At 39.1% G+C, this 12,390-nt stretch overlaps 1 protein-coding gene across 4 annotated transcripts in view; it reads left to right on the top strand.

Moving 5' to 3' along the window:
- Positions 1 to 6,503, top strand: part of DOK5 (docking protein 5) — a 94,727-nt gene extending 88,224 nt beyond the window's left edge. For 2 of the 4 annotated variants that reach the window (XM_054046504.1, XM_054046502.1), the window contains exons 7-8: positions 928 to 1,048; positions 5,807 to 6,503. In XM_054046504.1, the coding sequence (XP_053902479.1) occupies positions 928 to 1,048; positions 5,807 to 5,871 (186 nt within the window). In that variant the 3' untranslated portion in view covers positions 5,872 to 6,503. Of the gene's footprint in view, positions 1 to 927; positions 1,049 to 5,214 lie in introns of all 4 variants that reach the window. The other 2 variants (XM_054046505.1, XM_054046503.1) reach the window with 2 other exon arrangements.
- Positions 6,504 to 12,390: the final 5,887 nt, after the last annotated feature.

Raw genomic sequence — 12,390 nt, 5'->3', positions numbered from 1 at the left:
CCTTGCTGGAATCTGGCCCCTAATTTTCTGTGTCACTGTTACCAGTGCAAAATATAAAACTACACCACTTTTGGCAAGAGCTGGGGGTGGAGGCATAAAGCTATTATTCCATTAGACGCTCCTATTGGGAATTAACATAAGGGTCATTTCTAAATGATATTTGTACTGATTTGGCTGGCTTCAACCTAGTTTTAATATAAGTGTTGTCTTTGTGACCTTGTTATTAAGTAAACTTGCTTACTGCTGTTGCTGTATGGGACAACAGTGATGTTTTCACCATAGGATGTGCTTAAATTGGAGGACAATGAATATGCAAAATGTGCTGCCAAAAGCTAATTGGAGAAAACTGACTCCCTAATATTGGGTAAAAGACAGACGTAGCCTGGTCAAGCACGTGCCATCAGTATGATCAGTGGTCATAAACAAATTAGAAATAACACGAAAATAGCAAGGGCAGTAAAAGTCATGCCAATGGAAGTTTACACGTGTATATTGTATGGAGTTGCATAAAACACAGAATATTCATACTACATAGTAGTGATTGGAAGAGAACTAATGAAATATATAATTTGGTTGTATACAAAAGGTGGTAGATTGCAAGGGGTAGTTGGGGCTCCCATGGAGACATAGGAGAAGTCCATCATGACCTGCCTGCTCCCTAGGAGAAGGTAACCGGACATTGTCTTTTTCAGTATCTCTATCGTTTCTTGCTTTTAATACTAATTGGAATCCAAGGCATGCGTCTGGTTCAGATAAAGATTTGAATTAATAAACCTGTGTGTCTCGGACCTGAGTGTTTGTCATTCTCATCCAACGCTCCAGCAGGTTTTTCTGTGCAACTATTGCCTTAGCAATTAACATGCTCTGGTGGGTATTAGAAACACCGCTGTAGTGCTCGCCTCCTGATGTCACTTTCCTTTCTTACAGCTTCAAATGAAAATGAGTGAGCGAGCCGTCTCCCTCAACACCATAGTGCCCTTGCCTCGGAGTGCCTACTGGCAGCACATTACACGGCAACACAGTACGGGCCAGCTCTATGGCCTACAAGGTAAGGGAGAGATGGTGCAGGGAGACTCAAACTGCCACAAACAGGACCAAAGAGTGGTTTGACCACCTATTGTGCTGGAAACAATAATTGTGTTGTTATAGGCAGGGATGGTAGCACCACATTCTTATGGTTGCCCATAAGATTATAAGATCCTGTAATTAGTTGCTTATCATTTGCCACACTTTGACCACTCAGGCTGAAATTTACTTTGTCACATATCTGTCTAAGGCTGAATTATTTTAGAAAACTTCAGCCAAAATGCTTTAGCCATTTCCAAGAACAAAGCTACGCAAAATACATTGTTTTGCCCATGTCAAAAAATTCTAACAACCTTTTCTTTCTCTAGCACCTTTTCTTTTCTCTATGCTTTGGAGCAGGGACTTGAATTTGTCAGCAGGTGGCCTTTGTGTCAGGGCTGTATCATTTGCTGTCCCTGTGAAAATCTGCCTAAATTTGGCCAAGTTATAAGCCTTTGAAAAATGGCAGTTTGCACATGTTTATGGTCCAGTCCTGGAACATGCCTTACTCATGGGAGTAGTCAATTGATTACAGCAAATTCAAATTATTCTAATAACAAAATGGTTTGAAAAGATCAAGTGATTTTAAATTATCAAAATGAGTTGAAATGATTTGCTGGGGATTTTTTAATCCACACCATTCAAATGTGTTATCACGCCACTAACCATTACTAACCTTTCTCCTTGTCCAACACTCTCACTCCAGTCCTTCCAACAACAAACAGGGAAATACAGCTTAGTAAAGCACACAGTGGAGTGGCCTTGCTGTGAACAATTCATCCAACTCAGCAGGGGGATAACTGCGTCCTTGCAGTCTCATACTCAGGGGAACTGCAGTTCCTCTGGCTATCGTATTTCAGATATACTTCCCGTTGCCAGCCTAAGGGATAGCACAGACCATTCTGCGAGATTTCTCATAAGAGCCTGGGCAGTTTTCAGTAAAGTTAGATTTTCCTATGGGGTCAGTAGTTCAGCAGTTCTATAAAGCCCATTATTGCCTCTATCATGATCACTGGGGGACATCTAGTGGCTAGTAAGAATCTTTATCCTGATGGCCAATTCAGTGCTCTAATTTATCAGATTGGAAGTTGAGTGGTGAGTGTGCAGTAGACACTTACAAACATGGAGGAAGACGTGGTCCTATCCTTAGTATCTGGCATGTGATCTTTAAAAATGAGCCGTGCGGACCTAACTCTACTGGTAAAATTCCCCCCAAGCTCAGTAGGAGCAGAGTTAGACAGTACTGAGCATTTTTTAGAATCCCACGCTTACAATTTAAGAGCTGATCCCAGAAGGTCATACTGCAATATCTCCAATATATCATAGATCCTTTGGTTCAAATACATCCATGATGTAACTCCGTTAAGCTCCATCACGTCTGGACTGTCTTGTTTGTTACCATTGACTTCAGTGGGGATTGTGGGTGCTCAGCACATCTCAAGATCAGGCCCTAAATCAGTACCTTCTAGCTTGTGCACATATTCTTAATTTAAAATTGAAACCTTTTCCCATCTACATTTTACGTTGTGAAGTTTATTATTTTAAATCTGCTAGAATGAAGCTGATGGGCTGTTTTGGGGGTTGGTTCAGTGTTGATGATGAATCAGTAATTAAGGATCAGGGATCTGTTCTGAGTGGTCAGCAGAGGAGTTCTGCGAAACAGATTGGACTAACCGAATATTTAACAGAAACAAGGCAATAGTGGATTATTGGATGGCAGGAACCAAAAACTGTCAACCTCTCTGGCCTGATTTTCTCTCTAAAGCACTAAATAAAACTTGGACAGTTCCTTTGTTTCATTTAGTTAATGAAGAGGGATTGAAATAGCTTTGCTAGATGTCAATACTGGACAGGCAATGGAAAGAGGTCTAGACTCTATCATCCAGGCACAACCCTTAGTTAGGATAGAGTTGTACTGTCCCAAGAGGAGGCACCACTGACATGCACCACAGAGGTGAAATGTTTCCCTGAGCTCACTGACTTGCAGGAAGAAAACACCTGCTGCACTAACCCTGAGAAGGGTGCACATGAATTGTTTAGTGTGTTGAAGGATAGGTTAATCTTGGGGTGGCTTGCACTGCAGGGAGCACCAGTAGGGAAAATCCATGCCACTCAGATTGCTCAGGGACAGCAGTTGTGTCTGGCGCCCATGCAGGGTGATGCACAGGGGCAGGCTACTGGCAAACTTGTAACAGTTTGTCCCAGAAAGAGAAATAGTTGGAGAAGTCAAGGCCTTACTGCTCCTGACTGCAATTGAGTTCCATGAAGTAGGAAACATGTGGACAGACTTTGAGCTAAATGACTGTAAAACAAAACAACGTTGTAAATGTGTGTTCCACAGAATGGTTTAGGGGCTGGTTAGGCAGCACACTGCACCCCTGATATCAAAGTGCAGATATCACTTGCCAACCCCAAGTGTTCAAATGTCAAGTCAGGACTCAAAAATCATGAGATTGGCATAAATTATGAGTTTTCTTTTTTAAAAATGTGGGGTTCTTTTAATTTGCTACCTAGTTTTGAGCTTTAGGGTTCGTGTTTTCAAGTTTTTTCTCTGCAATAATGAGAAGTACATTTGTTTTTTTAATGAAAGCTGAAATTCTCACATTCAAATGACTCCAGGAACTGGGTTTACCGTATGTTGCAAGACTTGAGATAAAAATCACAAGAGATGGCAACACTGAGATATAGATAGGCTTAGACAGGAATAGATTTTTATTGGTAAGTGTCAGTAAAACATCAGCTTCACAGACAACTTGTACACACACAAACCGACAAAAAAGTATTTCCATCTATCATGATTGAAATTTACAGATAGGCAAAGTAAGAAAAGTGCTGCTTCAGAACTTGAGTTTGATATAAGGATATTTATTTTGTATATTTTGACATATGATGTTGACAATTTGTGTTTTAATAGTTATAAAGCATTCACTTTTTGAATCTCAAAATCTATTGTCATGAAATAATTGTCTGACCCCCATAACTTCCCGCAAGTGTGAAAATTTAAATGGATGAAAATAAAAAAAGTTTTAATATAACATTGATATTATCTATTGAATTTATTTAAAAAATCCAATTCTGCCAAGCCTAGATATAGCCTGTGTACCATTCTCATTCTCCTGCCTCATTTATCACAAACACATAAACAAAGCTAAGCAGATTTTCCCTACTGTCTTTGAAGATGATCTGAACACTAGAGGGCGCAGACACAACATAAAAGCAGCAAATGTTTTGAAAAAGGGATGAAGAGTAAAAGCAATATTTTGCTTAAATGACAGTTTGAATTTGCTCCATAAATTAGGGCTTGACCTGCTGATGACAGCCTTTGACACAATGAGAAAAATGTTTATTTGTGACATTGCCCCGCAATCAGCAGATTTTTCTTACTGTGTTTTATGATAAAGCCCACTATTAAAGTAATAATTTAACACCAATGTATTTGACATAAGATAAATAGGGAGACAATATTGGCACAAACTGTTATTTTTATACTTGAAAAATTGCTTAGATTTAATAAACTAAAGAGAAGGATCCTTGAAAAAATCCACAGCTCGGACTGGCTAATGGATCTAAATTCTCTGATAAGTCCTGGGACTTCCACAAAGAAGTCATACATAGAATAGTGTTCCAATTAGTAAACACCCATTAGGATTATTGTGTTACTTGGTATTTAGAACTGCTTTTCACGCAGTACCTGTAACATATGTAATCAGTTTAGTTCACCAAAATCTTAGAATGCACCAAGTTACCAAGAGGAAAGGAAACACTCAGTATAAAATAAACTTTGTCCTAAGCATGGGCCCAATTGCAATACCCTTACACGCGTTGAGTAATATCTTACCAAGTGAGAAGTGGAGAAGGTTGATATTTGTAAAATTGCTGTGAAGCTACATTTTCTGCGGGGAAGAAGTTTTGAAAAGCAAAAAAAAATTCAATTCCCATTTTTTGGGGAATTTTCCAAAATATATGAACATTTTCATTTTGAATTGACATTTGGAAACAAAATGGCCTGATCTCGTTTTGCAATGTTGAATCAAAACTTTTTGTATGCTGTTGGTTTGTGAAATGTTTCACTGTTATGACTTTCTGTTCTGATTCAGAATGGAAACTGATTTGCTAATGTTGAAATTTTCATTTCCTGACCATCTGTAGGGAATAGTCCCATGGATCGTACTGGGATGGCCTTTGAAGTCAGGCACCATTCAGCCTGAGTACATGCAGCTCAATTTGGCCCTGTTTACATTTTTATTTAATTTAGTGCAAAATGACTGCTTGTCCTACACACTCACACAGGAGAGTGAGGTGATATAGGAGCCCTTGTGTGTCCTGAATGGGCTACACACTTTGTGGGTCACAGCAAGAAAGGGAGAACAGCCTCTATGGGACCACTCTTGTCCCTTCTACACAGGAGGGTGGAGAATGGATGGAGTCTTAGCTCCTTCCCACAGCATATCAGGTAGTAGAGCTGAATCAGCATGGCAGGAGAAGCAGTCTTCTACCTATACGTATATGTACAGACCAGTAGCCGATTGCTTCCCCCTGGAGTAAGGAAGGAGCCCAGAAGGGACATGTGACTCTCTACATTCCCTTCTTGGTCAGCTCCTAGGGCAGTGCAGCAGCTTGTACAGTGACAATCTTTCCCTTAAGTAACTAAAGTGAGTCTAATGCATGTCTCATTCTTTAGCTAGTTCTAGTGCTGTGTACAGTAACTACGCTTGTTTTTCTTGCATCTGATTTGGTGAAGATGTTTCAAGCCCCCTGAAGCTTCATCGAACAGACACTTTCCCCACTTACAGATCAGAGCATTGATAAAAGACTGTAAAGGATTTGAAAACTCTCTCTGTCTTGTGACAGCTTGGCCCAGCGGATAATAATGATGACGGCAAGCAAACAAAGGTGGAAATACAGAAAAAGTCAGCTTGGATTGAATTAAGTCCTTGAATAATTTTTTTTTTAACCTTGGCAAGAAAGGAATGTGTTCTGTAGATATTAAAAAAAAATGCCAAACTGACTATCACACGTTTATTTAATATTTTACACCTGGAGGGGACAGAAATCAGCCCTTAAATGTTCCTGAATGTTTTTATATGATAGATATATGTTCCAAATATATGAATTTGTCTTATGATGTGGGGTACTGTGATACCACTTAGTCTGTTTCTGCAGTGTGTTTGTTGATGTCAGCTGTGCCAGCAATCTCATGGTTCCTGTTTGTTGTAACTCTTACCCTTTAGTTGCTAACATTATTGGTTAAGACTAATCTTTGACCATAGTACTTTCAGAAATGATGGCCAGCTTTAAGCAGCAATTGGATCTGTTTTTCCTGTGCTAAGTCTCCTTGAGTCCTGATAGACTTTTAAAAGGACACTGTCAAAGTTTCTTCAATTTTTCCATGTTTATTTCCAACTCTGTGGTGTTTAAAAATAAAACTTTTCCCCCCACCAATGTTGTGCTTTTCCATGTGAATGCCAGTATCAGCAGTGCAATCAGCTCATAGAATAATGTCAAGCAACAGACACTCATGAGTAAGCAGAGGGAAACTGGATTATTTTGGATCTCTCCCAAAGAATCACCATTCTTTAGGATTTGTGATGAATTTAGAGAAACAGAATGTAACTTCCACACTCTTTATGCCATGAGCTCCAAGTAATTTTGTGGCAGAGGTCACATTTTGTGTCCTAGCTACTGTGTTTAACAGTGTTCCTTTAAGTGCTGCACTCAAAGATACGATATTAGAATGTTAATTAAGTTGGACGGAATTTTTCATGCAACAGTTGTGTTTTGTGTGTTTTATGTTGCACTAACTGGGTAGCCAGTTTATGGGCATTAAATGGGGAATTGGAGATCTATAGATGGATAATTCTGGCTCTTCTGATATTTCATACATGAGGGAGCTATGTGTAGTAATGCAGACTTTTAACAATAGTTAATAAAATTTGCTAATAAGTCAATGAGCAGGAGCAAGGGTGAAAAACTGGTTTATTTTATTCCAAATGATGGGCACTTGTAGCTTGAACTCTAGCCAGAGTCAGTTCTAAAATGTATAGGTTCGAGAAGCCACTCCTGTATCCTCAGGCAATGTTCACTTTAGTATCAATAAACCCATACATGCCTGAGGAACTTGAAAACTGACAGGAACATGAGATTTCCCTTGAAATAAGCACTAGCACTATTTCCTAGGATGTATCTGTGAAATGTAAGATGGTGGCATCTATAAAATCCATACTTTTTTTTTTTTACTCAAAGTATAGTGTGATGATTTTTTTTTTTAAACTGGAAGAACTAAAGTCACATGTTGGGGAAATAGCAATCAACCTGCTTACAATGCCAGAAGCCAGAGCGGTCTCTCTGAAACCTATTACTTCTGTAAAGAGCTTTTTCCCTTTGCCGCTAGAGATGGTGCTGTTTTTGCAAATCCAAACCTGAGGTAGGTTCAGATCCTGGTCCCATTCAACTAACTCCCACAAAGTTCACATGTTGAAATAAATGGCTCCAGTTTGGGGATGTGTGTGTTCAACATCAAGGTAAGATAGAAGGGGTGGTTTGGGCTTTGCAGAAATGTGCTGGTCATGTTTAGGTTCTGCAAAACCCAAAGCAGGGTGGTTTAGATCTGAGTCCTGTTTTACCCATACTCCAAATGTCTGATAAATGGTTTAGATTATCTGTCTTTCTGCCTGTGGATTTTCTAGAGTCCTTATCACCCGTGTCCCTGTCTCAAATAAAGTGAAATGAAAACCTTTTCACAAAACACTTTTAGACGTGTATTCCAGGAAAACTATTACCTTTTACAATACTTAAAAGGAAGCATGGTCTTTTGTAATAAACCATAATACTGCCATAAACTTTAATATTCAGACTTTAACCCATTTTCTCCCCTTTATCTACAATTTTATTCTTGGGAGTCAATTTTATTATTATGTTTAATATTAGAGTATCATAATGCCCAAAGGTCACAAAGCCCAAAGTCTGCATTATGGTAAGTGCTGTACAAGACACCGTCCTTGCCTTTGAGAGCGAACAAGCTATGAAAACAAGGAAGAGTTTTGGAGCTGAAGACACAACAAGAAATACAGTGGGAAACGGAAGAAAGAAGTGGGTGAAAGAGATGGCTGGAATGTTTATAGATACTATTTTGCTGTGGTGACTGCCTACAATGGTCTTTTTATTAGCAAAGACCTATGAACATTGTTAGTAGAAGGAAGCTGAATGAAGTCAGAGTTGAACTAATAAATAAGGCCTGATTAATTTTTACTTAATAATTTCACCCGCTTCAGGGGAGTTACTCTGGATTTAAACTGGAGTAGGTCAGGTCCTTAGACATCAGTCCCCTGCTATGCATGCATTATGTGAGCAGGCTCACATGAAGAAGAAAAAAAAATTAAAATTGATTTTGGAATAACTATATGAGAAAGGATGCCAAATGATTTATGTGGAGCCTGGTCAATTATGTGCTGAGTCTGATATGACTGTGATGCCATCACTTTTACCTGTCACAAGTGACTGGCCCTTTAAGGAGAGTCAGGGTCAGCATTGCCTGTGAGCAGATACCCTCCCAGCTGAGGGTTACATGGGGTGGGTCTAGTTTAAGTGCAGCTGTGAAGGAGCTGGGTGATCTCACAGTCTTTTAGGGACAGCTTGATTGTGAAGAAGGTAAGCTGCTGCAAGGAGGGGCTTGTTTCTCATGTGACTAGCCCTGAAGGAAGAGGGTAACTGGAGAGAAAGAAGCTCGTGAAGCAGGGCTTGGGAATGGCCCCGACTCCTAAGCCATATGGAGATGCAGCAAACACTCCCCCCTGTAGCTTGCTGACAGGAGATAGCCTGTTACCTCCCCTCCCCACTCTACTCAAGAACATTCAAGGTCTGCAATTGTGAATGAAGCTTATGTGTAATGCTTATGGCACAATGGAGAGATAAATGCGCTTTGTGTCCCAGCCATGTACACACTCACAAGGGTCATTACAACTTCAGTGGGTATGGTGTTCATTTCCAGGACACATGTTACAGTAGTGGAACTAACAAAGATAGTCCGGTCAGATTTAGTGCCTATGGAATTGCTGGCAGTATTCACTTGTAAAAGGAAAACAGTGGAAAAAGTTATGGAAATTGTATATATTAAAAGGGAGGGACATTAATATATTTTTATTTCAATCAAAAACAAAAAATAGGCCAACATTTTCAAATTTTGGTCCTTAAAATTAGATACTTTATTTAGGTGTCTACCTTTCAGTAACCACACTTGGAAAATTTGTCAATGGTTCATGTAATTATAGGAAACAATTCTGCAAATGTTTACTCAGGTGAGTAATTCTCTTGATTTTTGTTTCTCAACATGTCTCTTCATGACTAGGCCTCTAAATCACTCATGGGAATTTAATTTTTATATTTACATATTTTTCTCAGGAGTCAAAAAAGCTTAAGCACATGCTTAACTTTAAGCAAGTGTGTAATCACATTAATTTTAAGCATATGTCTGAAATAAATCGTGTGCTTAAGTACTTTGCTGAATTGGAGACTCAATACTGACTTTCTGGGAAGTTGCCTCAGAAGAATGAATAATTCTCCCCACCCGCACCCCACAAAAGCTAAGCAAACTACAGAATAGCACAAAATGTGTTTATGTATTTTTTTAAATAAAGCCAAAGTCATGTTTCTTCTAAACTGAAAGCCAATAAAACAAAATGAAGGTATGCAGGGGAATAAAAGAAGATTTAATATTGAAGTAATGAAAGTAAAAATGCTGATATGAAGGAAAAAATAAAACAGGTTGGCTGTTAAGGGAACATATTAATTCCACTCTTCTTAACATTGTTTTGAGGTACATAAGCAAGTAACCATTTTGCTGATTTGGGCTGAAATAAATCATTTATAGGGCTGTTTGGGAAACAATTCCATTTCACACAAAAAAATAAATTGAGAATTTGTTCCACATCAGGACAAAATGGAGACTTCTCAGGGCTTTTCATGAAAAACCCCCAGGAGACATCCCCACCCCAGACTAGCCAATAATCCAGAGGATAAGGACTTGAACTTGAGTCTCCACCTCCCAGTGGATTATTGGTGACATGCACATGTACATTTTGACCTGAGATTCCATCCTAGATATGAGAAACTTCCTCACTGAAATGATACAATGCTTTGAAAAGTTTCAGTTTTGAGAAATCAGTATTTTCTGACACAAGTTTCATTTAAAAAATTCCTGACCAGCTCTAATCATTAATTTCACATTAAATTCCCTGGAGGTTCAGTCATACATCTGACAAAGGAACAATTTTTCAAATACAAGTTAGTCTTTTCCAAGACCATAGGTTTAAACCTATTCAAGGATGTTTTGGGGGGTTCATTTTAGACCTTTCTCTAAAATTTAATTCTGGTCAAAGGAAACGGACTAATATCCCAGGAGACTCATGTTCTGTATTCTTAAATCAAACAGCACAGTCAGATGCAGTCTAGACTTCCCCATACTTTCCCTAGCAATGTGCCTCAATCCTGTGATAAGGATGGGCAGATAGTTCAGTCTCCACACCATTTCAAGCCTTGATTTCTTTGTGGTATCTGCCCTTGACTCCGAATAGGACCACACATGCATGTAAAAAAAAATCAAAAAAATCAGCCTTGGGTCCCTTGTTTGTATATTGTTTTGATAAATTTGGGATTGTTCAGGATGCAAGGCGTTATAGAAATGTAAGTGACTAGTATCCACCAGCTAGAAAGTCAAACTAGCAGAACTGAGAGTGATAGGGACTTTCAGAAAAGCAGCCTGACATAAAGTGCTGGGAAGAATGGCAACATGTAGTTGTGAAGGGGAAAATCAATACACCTCTGTTGTTTGATACACTGTTCGGTACTAAGATAAGCTTAATTGACAGTAAACAAGGATTATATTCTTTTTTTATTTCTGAGCTGAACTGTGACCATAAATAAGTGATCTTAAGGGCATGCTATGACTAATCTTTATCTTTAAGGCTTTGTCCCATTAACGTATTCCCTTTAAAGCTGACAGCATCTGTTGTTTTATCATGAATGTGACAGTTCAGTAAATGCTTTTATTCAGCCTTCATTCATGCAGTGATTGATATGGTAAGACTTTACCTATGGTTGAACAGTCCAATTATAAAGAAGACAGAAAATGCTGTGACCTTGGTCTTTAAGTGAAGGGTCCTTAAATCAGTGGGGTCTGATTCTTTTCCCTTTTAGTGGAACTGTCTGCAGGATGGGAAAAATGACCTAAAAGTAACTTTCCCTTCAAATACTTTGTACTCTTCAATTGTATCATTTATGACATTTAATGTCAAAAATCTGTCACAAATGGTTAGCTAAATGTATAGCTATGATTACAACAGATCAGGATGAATTTGGTGGGTTATTTATCTTTTGCATCATCACCAGACAAATCAGCTAGAGAGGTCATTAGTTAAGCGGAGTGAAAGAGAATGCCCACCCAAATTGCCCATGGCTTTATAGGGGGTGGTGAAAAGTTTGTGTGAGGGTTTTGAATTGAATTCTAATTGTCTTCTTGTAAAGTGCCTAGAAGTCTGTTTGCATGTAATGTTGGTAATGGTGATGAATCTTTGGGTGATATTGTATGATTCATCCAGATGGGCTTTAAAATATTTACTAACTGATACAACAGTGAAGATGGTATAGAAATAGAATAGCAAACCACTGGATTGAGCACTGAGCAGATGTATACCAGGAAGAATGCTAGAAATGTAATAGTTGGGCCATGGCCCTTAGGGATCCCATTGGGATCAGGAAAAAGGATAGTAGAATCCATGCAGTAACAAGTCCCTCAGCACTATTTCTCCTGTGGCTCTCCCATTCTCTGCTTCCACCTGCCACACAGAATGGTCAGCCACCCAAACAAGAGGTATAATCCTGCTGCACAGTGGATGGGCTAGATATGAGCAGGGAGACGACGACAGTTCTACCACCCAGATCCTCCTATTTGAACTCTGCCACCCCAGCTTGCTTTCCCTCCAAACTTGGGGTGATTAGAAATTCAGCCCATATATAAACACTTCAGAAGAACAAAAATATTCAGCATGAGTACATGTAGCGGACAGCCAATATGGATGCCCTCCAAAGGGCAGCCTGGAGCTTTGTGTAACCTTCACCATTGGACATAAGTAACGCTGTGCTATTTGTCAAACTGCAGTTCCACATAGATCTGACAGATCAGTGGTGGACTCCGTCCTTTCACTCTCCCTCACCCTGAAAGAGATCAGCATGTATTTATCAGCATGGAATATTTTCACTACTGAGGAATAGTCTTCCGGGACAAAACATGGAAAGGGAAATATAAATGTGGGGCTGGAAGAAGAGAGGAAA

The sequence above is a fragment of the Malaclemys terrapin genome, chromosome 12 (genome assembly GCF_027887155.1).
Source record: "Malaclemys terrapin pileata isolate rMalTer1 chromosome 12, rMalTer1.hap1, whole genome shotgun sequence".
Taxonomy (NCBI): domain Eukaryota; kingdom Metazoa; phylum Chordata; order Testudines; family Emydidae; genus Malaclemys; species Malaclemys terrapin.
The sequence above is the reverse complement of the archived record's forward strand: the minus strand, read 5'-3'. Positions and strand labels throughout refer to the sequence as shown.